At 33.5% G+C, this 16470-nt stretch overlaps 1 protein-coding gene across 1 annotated transcript in view; it reads right to left on the minus strand.

Moving 5' to 3' along the window:
- LOC118019583 (rhotekin-2) overlaps nucleotides 1–16470 on the minus strand; it is a 74206-nt gene that overhangs the window by 35246 nt on the left and 22490 nt on the right. The window contains exons 4-6 of the mRNA XM_035018954.1: nucleotides 11936–11989; nucleotides 10495–10612; nucleotides 7908–8102 (exon numbers count right to left, since the gene is read on the minus strand). Coding sequence (XP_034874845.1) covers nucleotides 7908–8102; nucleotides 10495–10612; nucleotides 11936–11989 — 367 coding nt within the window. The remainder of the gene's footprint in view (nucleotides 1–7907; nucleotides 8103–10494; nucleotides 10613–11935; nucleotides 11990–16470) is intronic.

A 16470-nucleotide genomic window follows, 5' to 3' on the forward strand; every position in this document is an offset into this window, starting at 1 on the left:
GGAATATAGAAAACTTTTCTGTAAAGGGTAGCTGTCAAATGGGGCAGTACAAATGGGAGATATTTCAGCATGTATTGTGTTGGTAGCAATGATGCAGTAAAAAAAAAAATTGATGATGTAGGGGAGTGGGGGACATGCGCAGGAGCTTACTTCTGAGTAGTTCAGAAAATGGGATCCAGTGCACAAGAAGGTGGCCTTAGATGAGGCAGAGTTCCCAAAGAGGGAAAGCAGCAAATAAAGATACAGATGCGGACAGGCTGACAGATTTGGCAGAAGGAAGATATGCATGTTCTCTCCTGACTGCTTCAGTAGTATTAGTGATAGGTGAAACAAAGTCATCAGCTTTGAATAAGGAGTAGAGAGGAGGGGGAATCGGAGTCTTCAGAGGAGACAGTAATATGATGTGACATGCTTTCCCTGAAGAGAGGTAAAGTGTAAGGCTATGGAAACTTAGTAGGATTGCTGTCACACTGAGAACTCACTTAAGGTTAGTGATCATGGGTCTAAAGGGAGACCAGTCATTATGACTGTTTTTCTCCAGCTTCCTCATCTATTTCTCATGAGTGCAGGTGCAGAGGAACTCAAAGGAGGATTTAACCAAGGTTGGAGTTTTTTCCAAGGTAAGTATGACATGAGAAAAATGCTAGGAAAGAATAAGTGGTAAATCATGGAGTCCAGGCTAATTTTGAGTCAGAGTACTGAAGGGAGCAAGCTGGAAATGTGGGAGGTGGTAGATAGAGTGGGATACTTGCTATAAAGATGGTAGAGGGTGTGAAATTATTCATAACAACAAAGTCTAGGGCACAATAATAGGTTGGAGGACTGAAATAGGCAGAAGGACAAGATCACTGGAGGCAGGGGGTCACAAAACTGATAGGTCAAGGTATTAGATGGATAGACTACATGTTTTTCTAAGCCATCAAGAAAAATATCTGAAATAGTGGGAGGCCAGGAGAGGGAGAGAAAGAGAATGAAGATACTTTTTATTTTTTGGAGTGACACTGTAATTTATTCTTACTAACCACTAAAAACATTTGACTATTCTTCACTTCAGGAATAGCATCATTTCAATACATAATATAATATAAAATACTGCTATTAGTGTGCACAGGACACAGCTGGTTATAGGCTGTGCATTTGCACCAAGTGCACTGGGGAGGCGGCATGTTCAGAAAGCAACTTCTGTGGCAGAACAGGCTAACATTATGTGATGAGCGAGGTATATGTTCGAATTTTTTTTCAGACCTTAAGAAATAATTGTGTAAGACTGATGAATCACAGACCTGTACCTCTGAAACAAATAATACATTATATGTTAAAAAAAAAAAAAAAGAAGACAGTAGGAAGTGAAAAATGAAGGGGGAAAATCAGAAGGGGAGATGAACCATGAGAGACTAAAGAAATAATTGTGACTAAGACATCTTTTCCTCAGCTACTTTCAGGTAAACACGGAGCATATTTGCCTCTATTTTCAATAAATAACACATCTGAAAATAACAATCTGAAGAAAGTTATTGATAACTTCTAAGAATGGTTAAATAAACTATGATAGAGCCAAATGATAGATAATGTGGTCATTAAAATGATTATGTGACGACTCTAATAACTCCAGAAAAAAAGCTGAATGTGTAGATAACTATGAATATCTAACTATCCCCCCAAGCTAGGTACTTAAAAACCTGAAAAAAAGTCAGTCCATATATAAAAAGTATTTGAATTAGAATGAAGTATGAATAACTGTTTTTTTTCTCTTCTAGATTCTATTTGATAATTTTTGTAATCAAATAATGTGGTGAAGCAGTAGTATGATGGAACTCTCCCGTAAAAATCAGAGACAGGTAACGCATTATAATACCACATATGTACAGTCTAAGGCATTTTGACAAGCAATATCTTTTTAAAGATTCACAATAACTACTTGAGGTAGGCAGAGCAGATAGTTTGGTCCATGTTTTCAGAGGAAGAAACTGAAGTTCAGAGAATATAATTGACTTGCCTCTGCTAGGCAAGTAGTATATTGGAAAGAAAACCCCACTATACTTACTACCTTTATACTTCATTAAGAAATAGTTTAAAATTATGGTACTTTTTTCTGTTAAAACAGATACAAGGGACCATATTTTACCACCGCAAGAATTTTGAGTTCAGGGAGCATGACTTATTAACCTTGGAATCCAATGTGCCATATGATATAACTGCTGAATAATCCTTTCTAAGATGATTAAATGAATGAATAATGAAACTACACCCAATGGCTGAGGAGCTCCTTAGTTACATGTGAACTCTGCATCATCTTTCACACAATCAAAACAGTAACTTCATTGTCCTCAAAACATAAATAATCCATTTATGCTGGACAAGTATTAAGATACTTGTTTTATAACTTCAATCTAATTTAAAATGCAGTATAGTCGCTTATTTTTTTAAAAAAATTAATATACCTTTTTTGTCTAATAATCACTCTCAATTTTACCAGTTTTCTTGAAATGATTGTTTAAAATGATGTATACTTACACAGTGATGAATAATGTACTAAATAAATAGTTCTCAAGAAGCATAAAATAGGGAACTCAGCTATTAGAGACACTGGAAAAATCTGACTAAAGGAATTTCAGTAAGTGAAATTCCACGAATAAAATGAATAAAGGAATCACATCAGGGAGCATGCTAAAAATTACCAAAAATGTTCACTGTCTTCTTTTGGATCAAACAATACTTTATGATGATATTTCAAGTTACTTCATTTTTAAACCATGACTAATTACAATGCCAATGCTTCCAAAACCAACAATGATCTCACTTTTAAAACATTCTTGTCAGGATAACATTTTCTTACTAAAACATTACACTCATTCCTTTTAGCCAACCCTAATATTGAGTTCCCAACAGTTTAATCAGCTACATTTTTTTAATCAAATAGGCCAATTGTTATAACATTGTGTGGGGGGGTGGATATTGGTCCAAAAATGTTATGAAAAAATAAATGACTACTTTAAATGGTAGTCTAAAAAACGCACTCTTTTGTCAGAAAGAACAGCTATATTTGGTCACATGCCATATTACTAGAGAAGATATATACAGCCCAAGTTTGATCTGTTATGACCATTTTGGTTGAAAATTAAAAGCTGTATTGGGAATCTTCTCATTGAACTAGATCACTATTAAAGAAACAAAACTGATCCCCTTATGCATTCTGATCACTAGTGCTATTCTCAAACTCCTATCATGGTGCTGAAGCAGTCAGTTAAGGAATTACTAGTTAAGAGTCGTCCTGGGCTATGAATTTAACCTAGAATATGCTGAATTCACACCTGAAGCTCAGCAGAATATAGGTATTAGCAGAACATGATTCAGTGAAATGTAAAAGATTTTACTCTTCCTTTGACCAACTTTAATTGGTATAAATAAGCAAATGACAGGCAAGTTGCATGGGGAATGTTCATAAAGAAAATTAGTGTTTGGATTCAGGTATAAACCAAGTAGAACAACAAATCTAAATAGAATGAACACTTCAAGACAAATAAGTCAGTTGTTATTTAAAAGAACTTAATACTGGGGTGCCTGGGTGGCTCAGTTGGTTAAGCATCTACCTTTGGCTCAAGTCATGATCCCAGGGTCCTAGGATGGAACCCCACATCAGGCTCCCTGCTCAGCGGGGAGTCTGCTTCTCCCTTTGGCCCTCTCCCCCACTCCCCGCTAGTGCTCTCTCTCTCTCACTCCCAAATATCTAAAAAAAAGGAACTTAATACCAACAATATTATGCTCAAAAATTCCTCCAGGCTTCAAAAAGAATATAGGTTAAATGTAAGTTCTAACATCACTTAGATTATGTTCTATGAAATTATAAGTAATGGTTTTAAATTTTAAAGTATCTGTCTGTATTTTATAATCCTATGTTGTTTTTAAATTGCAATGCTTTAGCATGAGTTTGAAAAAAAGTTAAGGAAAAGCACTAGTCTCAGAACAGTAAAAATAGCAACAATAATGGAAAGAGCTACAATTATTAAATTCCCACTATATTTTTATTTTTTTCAATTATTAATTTTTGAGGAAACCCCCATACTGTTTTCCAGTGGTTGCACCAATTTACATTCCCACCAACAGTGCACAAGGGTTCTCCCTTTCTCCACATGCTCACCAACATTTATTTCTTATTTTTTTAATAACAGTCACTGTAACAGGTATGAGGTGGTATCTTACTGTGGTTTTGATTTGCATTTCCCTGATGATTTTTGATGTTGACCATCTTTTCGTGTTTCTGTTGGCCATCTGTATGTCTTCTTTGGAGTAATGTCTATTCAGATCATCTGCCTCTATTCTAATTGGATTTTTTTTTTCCACTATTAAATCCTAAGAATCCTTTATGTATATGGATACTAACCCCTTAACAGATATATGATTTGAAAATATCTCATATCATTCAGTAGGCTGCCTGTTCATTTTGTTGATGGTTTCCTTCACTGTACAAAAGCTTTTTAGTTTGATGTAACAATTCCACTACTGGTATTTATACAAAGAAAATGAAAACACTAATTCAAAAAGGTGTATGCATCCCTATGTTCACTGTAGCACTATTTATGATAACCAAGATATGGAAACAACCTAAGTACCCACCAATGGATGAATAGATAAAGAAGATGTGGTATATTTATACAATGGATGACTACTCAGCCATAAGAAAGAATGAAATCTTGCCTTTTGCAACAACATGGATGGACCTTGAGGATATTATGCCAAGTGAAATAAGTCAGACAAAAAAGACAAATACCATATGATTTCACTTATATGTGGAATTAAAAAACAAAACAAATAAAACGAAACTAATAAATATAGAGAACAGACTGGTGCCTGTCAGAGGGGAGGTGTGTTGGGGGGTTGGCAAAATAGGTGAAGGGAGTCAAGAGGTATAAACTTCCAGTTATAAAATAAATAAGTCATGAAAATGTAATTTATAGCATGGTGACTACAGTCAATCATATTGTATTAAATATTTGAAAGTGTAAATCTTAAAAATCCTCATCACAAGAAAAAAAATCTTTAACTTGGAATGGTGAACTAGTTACTAGGCAGTAACTGGACTTATTGTAGTGATCATTTCTCAGTGTATACAAAATTGAATCATTATTTTGTACACCTGAAGCTAATATGTTAAATGCAAAATAACCTGCCCTGGGTCACACAAATAATACATGACAGAACAAAAAATTAAGTATTCACTGCCAAACAATAAGGTTTTAAAATGAGGCTTGAGGCCCTCCTTTTTTTTTTTAACACAAGCTTTAAGGTGTATGAAACCCTAGAAATGTCTCTAAGGAGGCTCCTAATAAATGATTGTGTCTAAACATCCTTACCTTTCATATGAGAAAACTGAGACCCAGGGAATAATGTAACTTCTCCAGGACATTACTGGTCCTTTCGTTGTTTTGAATAAAGCAAAATAAATTTTGCTGCTTAAAAAAGTTTTAAAAACTACTGAACTCAATGGAAAATTTTTGACATATCTTAATCTAGAAAAGTTTTAAGAAGGCCTTAATTCTAAAGGAAGAAAATTAAAGGGTCCTTTACCTACTTTTCAATGATATTTATATGAGAAAAGACTTAACATCTTCTATGACTATTTTTCAGTGGAAAATGGGGGGGGGGGAACCCATCCAATGGATCGTGACCTCAACCTATGACTCATAAACTGCATTTTTAAAAACTAAAAATAGGGCGCCTGGGTGGCTCAGTTGGTTAAGCAGCTGCCTTCAGCTCAGGTCATGATCCCAGGGTCCGGGGATCGAGCCCCACGTCGGGCTCCCTGCTCAGCGGGAAGCCTGCTTCTCTCTCTCCCTCTGACTGCCACTCTGCCTACTTGTGCTCTCTATCTCTCTGTCAAATAAATAAAAACCTTTAAAATAAAAAAATAACTAAAAATAGAATAAAAAAGTCTGATACGTGTATTATAAATAGCTAGCGCCAAGTATTGCTTCATGAAATCTATGTTGCTTATGCTGCTGTACACTCAGTAATGATGTAAAATGTATTTCTTAGCATAGGCCTCAATCAAAACAGACTGAAAGCTACAATGCTAGAATCCCAAGACATTTTCCATATGTAATGTATCTGACATGAAAAGAGTTATATAATTATGTTGTGATGATTGACATTTCCAGGGTCTATATACCTGAAATATTTTGCTTTTTGTAATCATAGTAAAGTTATTGACATGCTGAAGAGCCAAATCTATCAGAACATGCAAAGAAATTCTAAGAATATAGACTGATCAACAGTTTTCCCAAGAAACATAAACATAAAACTTTGTGAAGGAACAACACAATGTTTAAAGAAAGTATCTGAAAGAAACCATGGCTCCTTGAAGAAATGGTTACTCCAAGTCTGGGTAGAAAAATACAAGATAAATGTGGAACATCTTGTGTCAGAAAGCAAAGAAGCTATCAGAGATTAGGTTATGTCAAAAGCTGCAGGAGTCAGCTAAAAAGCTTCCCCCTGATCATAGATGGGACAACTTGGCTTCAAAGAGAATAATAACTGTAACAGATTGAAACACAAACATATACAAAAATTCAAGAGTTCAAGTAAAAGAGTACACTGATTACCTCCATGGTTGCTGGGATATCAACTCATTATTCTAAAATTGGGTAAATAAAAGAATCCAGCCTTTTTTCTCCCTTTCCTCCAATTTTTTTTTTCATTTATATCCACAGTTCATGAAGGAAAGTTCCTCTTTGAGAAAATTCAAAGTTTAAAAAAAAATGCATGACAGGGGCGCCTGGGTGGCTCAGTCATTAAGCATCTGCCTTCGGCTCAGGTCATGATCCCAGGGTCCTGGGATCGAGCCCCGCGTCAGGCTCCCTGCTCCTCGGGAAGCCTGCTTCTCCCTCTCCCACTCCCCCTGCTTGGGTTCCCTCTCACTCTGTCCCTCTCTCTCTGTCAAATAAATAAATAAAATCTTTAAAAAAAAATGCATGACAAATTTAGAAAGTCACCAAACTATAATCCCTAATGAAATAATTATCAGTAATAGCTGTTAAAACCATTAGATAAAACATTGATAGGGAATGTTATAATGGATGAATTAGGCTGGCAACACCTGAACACACTGATCAATTTTAACATAACTGTAAGTGGGACAAGGCCTCCTAATGGGAGACAGTAGGAAGTACCCATAACCAATGTGAAGCATTACTGCCTAAAAAAGAACCTGAATCAAATCAGGCCTCTAGATTTACCAATTGTAGGAAACGGGGGATAGAAAAAGATGTTTAAAAAAACAAAGATGCAATTAGCTAAATTAAAAATATAGGAAATTCTACAAGATCTGATTTCTTCAATAAACAATGGCAAGAAAAAAGTAGACAGGAAATGATTAAAGATTAAAAGAAACTTAAAAGATTCACTTAAATGCAACACTGTAGACCTTATTTGGATCCTGATTTGCATAAACAAATTACAAGAGGACATTTTCATAATTGGGGCAATTTGAATACAGACTGGATACCAGATGATATTAAGGGCTTATTTTTTATTTTGTTAGACATGATAAAGGTACGGAGGTTTTGTTATACAGAGATAAAATATTTTTTAAAATCTGTAAGAATAACGCATGACATATATAGAAATCCAGTTAGTAGGCTGACAGGCAGCAAACACTTTGACAAATAGTTCCTTTTCAAGAACATTTCAGCTTTGTGGTAGGTACTGGAATTCCAAATCGCTAAAACACACTTCCTACTTTCAAAGGAAGGTATTAAGGATACCTCAACTGGGTAAATGTCAGTTTTGTTTCTGCTTCAGGATGTGTCTTCCATTTAAAATGTAAACTTATACTCTACATACAATACTTTAAAATGTCACAAATACATAGTAATACTATGTCACTATAAATGCTGTATTAAAAAACTTACAAAATAGCAGAACTGTAAGACGAGCATGTTTCATGATCTTCTTGAATCACCAAATTTATTTTCTTCCCTGTAGCTTTACTTATAGATGTCTTCAGTTTCTTAGCTAGTTTTTTTGGTGTGTTGGTTATAGAAGATTCTTCTATACAGCAGCTATATACCTCCACCTTTATCTGAAAGTCTGGCTCTGCTTCATTACTAAAATCAAGAGCATTCATAACGTTAGAAACTTAACTCAGTAGAAAATAAAACTGGAACATCCTTTGGTGTTTTCAGAACATTTAAAATCACAATTTGAAACAGGCTTATGTTAATATATGTTAATGAGACAGAATCTCCCTGTGTTTATTTAGTATCTAAATGACCTCAGAGAGTCAGTGTAACTTCCAGAGCTACCAGCTTCTAAAGTAGGGCCAAATTAACACAATGCGATCAATATACGTAGGCACAGTCCTAAAGAAAAATGATAATATGCCCTGGTCATCTTGTTGCCAATGCTATTTTCCTGATGTCATGTCTTCAGTTATACCTTTTTGTAAGGCATTTACATAATATGTGTGATTTCCTGAAATAACTATTCCTCCAAAAGGAAAAGACTTATAAAACGAAAGAAAAGGTTTTTTCTGCTGAAAACTTCAGTGTTCATTTCTTTTTCATAAAGATTCACAGTCCAATCACTACCATGCCCTCCCCACCCCACCTTTGTACCCAATAACTCTAAAATAATGCTGCACTGTTTGGTTATCTAGGGGAAAACAAACACACAAGCAAGAAGCGATACAAAGAGCTATATACTACAAGGCAGGAACTCCTTGAGGGAGAGTGCTGCCTTGGTAATCTCTGTATTCTTAACCTTGCATAAAAGGTCCTCAATACACTATTACACTCATATGCAAAAATTTTGCACTTTTAGCAAATGCTAAGTTTGGCTTTGCACTTTTTCAGACACAATGAACTACCTTTACCATAAAAGACTGTGGTGGTATTACTAACAAAATTTACTTAAAACCGCAAGAGATCCATCAGCAGTAGATGTTGCCTTACATGGAAGATCCATCAGTCTCAGAGATTTTAAATGGCCAATCTATACTTTGGATAAATCCAAGGAATAACTCCCAGATATTTTTATAATTTACTTGGCAACCTTTAAACATACAGTATTACTGGTAATGACTAACAAATGTCAATATTTAGAGAAAAACCAGAGATTCATAAATATTGAATACTTATTAAAAACAATCATAACAAAAGCACATTTTTAAACATTTAGAACATTTGTCAGCAGTTATTTTTGGAACAATTTAAAATATTTACAGAATTTTTTAAAAATTATAAATCATGTGGTGTCTTCCAAAGTAACTTGCATTGTTCTCTCAATGAAAAAAAATTATGATTTTGTCTTTGTGGTAAAAGCAAAGAATAGCAAAGTGATGTGAAGAAAAGAGCCCATTAACAGGACAGTTTTGGTAGAAAAAAATGTACTAGCAAAAGTTGATTATGGAAATAAAAGTAGTTAGATAACCAAGGAAAATTATTCTTTTAGTCTCAATTACATAAGCATTTGGTGATATTTTGAGGATCCTAAATAAATTCCTTTGGTTCAATAGTTTGTAAGAAGGCCTGAACAACTGCTAATAACTCAGAACAATGTGTTTTATTTTTCTGTGCTACACAATTATTTATGGCATACTGGACAGAAGCCACAAAACATGGTTTGCAATAGTTTTTCTAATGTTATGTGAGTGGCAAAACTACTCTCCAATCTCTACTGTTTAGCTCATAACTGAAAATGGCAAAAACCATGTACATTCAGTTTTATTTTAATAGTTAAGTAGCTATTAATATTGAGATACAAAGACAGTGTTTTTGAAACCCTGAAAGAAATACAAATCACACACTGATTTAGGACAATAGAACCTGTGAAAGAGGCCAGGAAAAACTTATGTTGGTTAAAAGTGATTTCTATGGCTACCTGAGGAGTTCCTTCTGGTTCTGTATTATGACCACAATAAAATGAGCCTGTAAAAGAGCAGGGGCAATAAAAACAGCCCTAAGGATCACCCAATTTTTTATTGTTTTGGAGTACATGAAAGAAGTACACCGTAAGAAAAAGAACATCTCGAAATTTTACCAAAGTGCTTTCCCTATGGTACATATTTCAGGACAATCTTATAAATAAAGTTGTTATAACTATTTTAGCATTTCTGTAACTAAATATCCTCTATGAGATGTAAGAACCTGTTTTATGCTCAAATTCACTTTATATAAAATAATGTTATAATGAGATTCCATTGTATTCACAGCTTGGTTAATAATGAAACTATCCATGTTTAAAGAAACTAATAAAAATTTATCATATCCAATGAGTCAAATATTTACTACTAATATTACATGATTTCCACTTTATTTTACATTGAAAAATTTCAAATGCAAAAGTGGGCTTCTTCTGAATAAAGTAATTTTCAAAATCAATTTAAACATTTAAAGATCTTAATGCTTCAAAAATAATCCAAAAACCCAATAATTTTGCCTTCCTTTAAAGGTAGAATTTTAAATTGTTCTCATTCTCTAAAGATTTAAACATACTTACAATATAGTTACATTTTCAAAACATAGATCTGTGACTGTTTTATCCACAATCACCATGTCAGTATCAAAAACTTGAGCTCCCATTTTGAATAAACAGAAAATGGCATACTGCTGTGATCCTAGGGAAAAAAGAGTGCTCCATGAGATGAATCATGCCTATATCATGTTAAAATCTACTTGAAAATGACAAATTAGCTCTAATATTTGTTAAAAGATTCTTATTTTTATATATGTTTTACACTGTAATCGTTAACTTTTTATAGGGATTGCTCTGTCAGTCTATGTTAACACCTTTCCCAACCAGAACAAAGCAATTAAACCAAGGAATATCAAAAAATAAAGCTGAAAATACAGGCCTCTCAGCAGCCTAAAGCAAGCATCACATTCATAAATTTTATTCCTAGAAACTCTTTAGACTTTCATTAATAGCAAATTTATTATTGTATATATACTATTACCACTGTCATTTTGGTTTCCAAGTCTATTTAAGAAGAAGTTTTCTATTATAAGAGGTTGGGGGCAGGCACGTTAACAACAGCAAAACATTTTCCACCAAACTGAGAGCAAGGGAGGAAACCACAAAAACAATAAAAAGTAGGCATGTGAACACAAAAAACATAGCTGCTGAGCCTTTTAATTTGGTGATGTTTTTTAGAAGTATTGGGTGATTAAAGGGCTAAAACCTCATTATTGAGAAAATGTAGCTCTTCAGAAAAACTTATTCTCTATAGTAATCAGAAAGATACGCTTAATCCCCACATGTATTCCTTTGTAAAGTAAATTATATTTCCTAATTGAATAACAAATATACTAACCTGACTTTGGATTCTTCATATAAAACTAATTATGCTCAATATGATTCAGTTTTTTAAACTATGAGGAACAAAGCTTTCACAATAGACAAGAAAGATAAAGGATTATCATAGCTTTTCCACTTTGCCTCTAGAAATCATTTGAGGTTAATTTCTATGACCTAAGCAATACACGGATTTGTGAAAATACATGGATTTGTAAATGCTGAAGGGGGAAAATCAGATCAAGCTAAAAATCTTTCCCTCTTACATCCTGTTAAATAATCTGAAGTAACAAAACAAGGCAGAAAAGATCTCCCAGATTCCGGTCAAAAAGAAATGCTGCCTTTACCTTTACTCCTTAAACATTTTCTTTTGTTGTACCTTCCCTTCCACACAACCTGTTACAGTCCTTGCATGGGTTCCAATGAACAACTAAAAGTACATTAGGTAGGTATTATCTTAATTAATATCAAGCAATTACAACATATTTGTACTAAAAATAGGAAAAAACACAGTTCAGCAAAATACAGCTTATTCTGCCAAATGACATCAATTTATTTCATGTGGAAGCAGCTTTTTCTCCCAATAGTCACAAATTTACTATACCCTAAAGAAAACATTTCAAATATAAATTAAAATCGTACATACGTTCCTTATTGCTGAAGTGATCAGAGTCTTTCCACATTAGTGGTATACGAATATCTATGAAGGAGGGGAAAAAGAAATGACAAGTAATAATCTTGATAAATTCCATTTCTTAGCGTGAAATGAACCTCTGAATTCCATAATGGATTCTGACCATTAAAGCCAATATAAAATTTATTATTTAAATATTCTAACACAGGCAATATTTTCTCAAAAATAGCTTAGACTAGGAATATAAAATCTCTTATAGTTATTTAAATAATATACTAAAAAACCCTACCAACTATTACTCAAGAAATTATTAAGTAAGGTCTGTAATAAGCTTATGCCATAACATTTTCATTTTGTGATTTATTGTTTTTGCAATAGATGAAATAGTTGAATTTCTATTTTGGGTAAGCGGGAGCAACAAATGTAGTTAAATACATTTCAAAATCATAAAATAGTAGGTAGAAAGGATGTCAGGACTTCCACTATGCAAAAGATGAAGAAAATTAAGTGACTTGTCTAAGATCATTGTTCATGACAAACAGATCCAAACTTTTTCATTAAGAAGATTTAACTTGTCTATGAAAGAATTTGCAGCTCTTTGTATATTCATGTTACAAACTATGGCATTTCCCTTAAGAAATAAAACTAAAAAAAGTAATGCATTCCTTCTTCAAGACCAAGGAAAGGGCATATGTTCTAAAAGTGATCAAAATGTATTTTCTCTCATTCACACATTCTTCAAACCTTAAAGTAATTATGTTAATGATCCTTACTCCAGATGTTAATCTAGACCTTCGACACAGTCAAAATTCTTCCTTCCTAGTTACCTCCATTCTTCCCTTTACTTTTTTTTTTTTTTTAAAGATTCTATTTATTTGACAGAAAGAGACACAGCGAGAGAGGGAACACAAGCAGGGGGAGTGGGAGAGGGAGAAGCAGGCCTCCCGCAGAGCAGGGAGCCCGATGCGGGGCTCGATCCCAGGACCCTGGGATCACCACCCGAGCCGAAGGCAGATGCCCAACGACTGAGCCATCCAGGCGCCCCCCCTTTACTTTTAATACTAGATTAACAATTTTCCTCTGACATTCTAACAGTATCTATATATTTTCAAAGAGAATCAAAGTTCTACCAAGTAGATTAAGATGTATGAATTACAGCATAACACAGCACAGTAGAAAGCTCAATGATAAAGTGAAATTAGTTTTAATTACTCAGAGTATAAATACCTCAAACTTTTGTGGAAAATTGCTCTGTTTAAGACACTTCCCTATTACACTTAGGGAAGTGTAATATGCATATTTTCATACCTATTAATTATGCCACTTTCAAATAATTACAAATCTTTATGAACATAAGCTGCTTGGCTACATTTATGTTGTGCTTCACTGTAAGTCCTATGATTCTTTGTCTACATATTCATTTGTTTAGAATCCTTTATGAGGTTCTTAATGCCTATTTCTAATTTCCTTTCTAGACAAGCTTTATAATACGCCTTCACCCTTACCCGTGCAACCAGGTATGTGTGCATGAGTGTCCTGCCACTGCTGCCTTAGCAGTTGTGGTAAAAAAATATTACTTACTGGGCTCTCTCCATGTGCCCAGCTAAACACCTTATATATATATCTCATCTAACCATAATTTTTAAAATATATTTACTAATTTAACAGACAATTGACAAATTTAGATTTGCATTTTTTTAATTAACAAGAAAAATGTTAGTACATTTATCAGCCAGTTCAGTGAATGTTTGTATCCATGACCCACTTTTCTTTTTTTTAACATACTGTTTATGCTTTGTACTTTTAAAAGTTAACTATTTAATCTATGTGAGAATTTGGGGGTATATGAGGTAAAATATTCTTCTTATAAAAATAATTGCTCCAGCTCCATTTATATATCTAATAGGCATTCCCTTCCTCACTGATTTAATGATTCGATGGATCTTTATCATATATGCCATTCTGAGTATCTGTCCTTTGGCTACATGCTTTACAGATCTAATTGAATCATTTAACAGTTACTGTCTATCCTAATAGCAATACCATACTATTATAACTGCTGGATCTTTATAGTATACTTTACCGTTTGCTAGAAATATAGCCTTCCAAAACATCTTATTCTCAATTGCTAATTTCTTTATGTGAATTTTAGAAATATATTGTCCAAATTCCCCCTCTAATGTATGGTGATTAACATAACATAATAAAATATAAATAAATAAATAAATAAATAAATAAATAAATAAAATATTTTATTAGAATTCTATTATCCAAATTAATTTGAGAACTGGTAACTTTATAATATTCTGTCAATATATATTCAGTAGCACTATACAGTTACCCTTATCTTTTTATTAAGGTTATTCTTGGGCTATTTAATATTTTTGTTTTTTGTTGTTTTTATTGTAAAAGAGATCTTTCTGCCATATTTTCTAACTAGATATTATTGGTTTTGAGAACAGCTTACCACTTTTTGTATATTTACCTTGAATCTAGCCACTTCTACTGATTTTTTTATTAGTTCAAATAGTGTTTGAGTAAATTTCCTTAGATATTCTAGGTCTGCAATCTATTACTTTAAAATAGTATTCAGTTTCTCTATTTCTTTTCAGCAGTTTCATCTTTCATTCTTGCTATTTTAGCTGCAATTTCTTAAATTGTGTCAAAATTATATTGATAATAATAGACATTTTTACTTTGTCCTTGATTTTAATGGGACTGCCTTTATTGTTTTATAATTATTACTTGGCTGATACCCTGTCAAAGAGCCTGCTTCTTGCTTGGCCACAGTTGCTGACTCATTTCATTTCACAACTGTTCTTGTTCACAGCTGTTCTTGTCCTATTAGGGTGGTATTAACTATTTACACTACCTTGGGAGGAATATGAACCCTGACTTCCTCTGCTATATACCAATAGCCTATGGGTCAGTCTTGCCTTTTCCCATGCCTACCTACGTCAAATTCTCAAGAGAAGGCACACATTTCTTATCTATTTCCCAGGTGGTCAGGTACTGTTCAGATGACAAAAGATGTGTAACCTACCAACTGTGATTTTTAATTCAGCTTCAAATAGAAATTCCTTCCAGATGCTTGCAAATGGTTGACTCAGTTTTAGCTGACAGTGCTCTTACCTTTGTCTCTTTTTATGTCTTCATTGACACTTTTATGATAAACTGAAAGAGACATACATAACACAATGGCTAACTTGATGCTGTCAACTCCTAAAAGTCTTTCTATCATTTTCAAAAGTAAAAACCGAGGCACTTTATGAACTGATTTGGCTTTAGATATTGAATAAGCAGAGACAATTGCCACAATGCAATTATTTGATATTTAGTAAGAACGATCAGGATATATCTGACTTATCTTTTTATTTTTATAAGGATCTGGCCATGAGTGGTGAAACTGGAAATGGAAAACCCAGGTATTGCCTGGTAATCAATGTAATCTCAGAACATTAGGAACCTTTGTTGCAAATACTCATTTTGATCAAAAGTCATCCCAATGTCAAAAGAAAATGTATTTATAAATGTGAATTAGTTTTTAATTTTCTTTGTTTTTATTTCTTACAAATAAAGGGACATGATATAATTAAGTTGAAGCAAAGTTGAAGAGAAATTACATATGTATTCCATTTTCTGAGGCTTCCAGTTCCTTAATTTAAAATTATCTCTTGGAAAGAAGGAACACATGCAGAAATAAGTTTAATTTCTGCACTTGAGTATTTGTGGTCAGGAAAATAGTTTTTTTCTCTTACTTTAAATGTTTTTACTTAAGTACTCTTCTAAATGTGCAGTAAATGTTAATATCATGAATTGCTGTAGCAAATAAACTATTATGTCAATAGGTGTTAGCTCTATCATGTCATTTTAGTCTTCAACAGCAATTTAACATATCTTACTCGTGTACTTAGTGGCACTAAATCAGAAGCAAGAAATGGAGGATTATGTTTAAGTATTTTTAGAAAATCTCCCTTAAAGATCTCAAATATTTTATTTATTCACATTGAAATGTATCGAACATAGTGCACAACTACTACGTAAAAGTACTGTGTTTGGCATCAGAAGCATATAAGGAGGAATAAAACAAGTTTTATTCCAGTCTTATAATTGGAAATATGAAGACATGAATATAAATAACTATAAAACAAGCAACAGATTTTATATAGTTCAGTTACTTTCCTGAAGAATTTTTTGCTGAGGGCAATTCTTATGATTTAGGACAATTACATCCTGTAAAATTCAGATCTATTCTTCCTGCATGAGAATTTTGTTTATCCATAAAGACATTTCTAAAAACAGTTCCTTGGGCAAGAGAGCTGAAATGCAGCCGCATGTTCCCTGGAGCTAAGAGAACAAGGCTTCCGGCCAATGAAACAAGCTAGTTATGACTTAAGGGCTGATGGAGGTCGGTTGTTCCCAAAATGTACCGATGAGATAATATTTGTAAAAGGTACATTATCTGGCTAGTGTACACGAGTCAGCCTGTGTTCACTTCAATCTGTGGCAACTCCAAGCCACTGTCTAGTTTCCTTAACACTTTGGAG

The sequence above is a fragment of the Mirounga leonina genome, unplaced genomic scaffold, assembly GCF_011800145.1.
Source record: "Mirounga leonina isolate KUSES-001 unplaced genomic scaffold, KU_Mleo_1.0 Mir_108, whole genome shotgun sequence".
Taxonomy (NCBI): Eukaryota; Metazoa; Chordata; class Mammalia; order Carnivora; family Phocidae; genus Mirounga; species Mirounga leonina.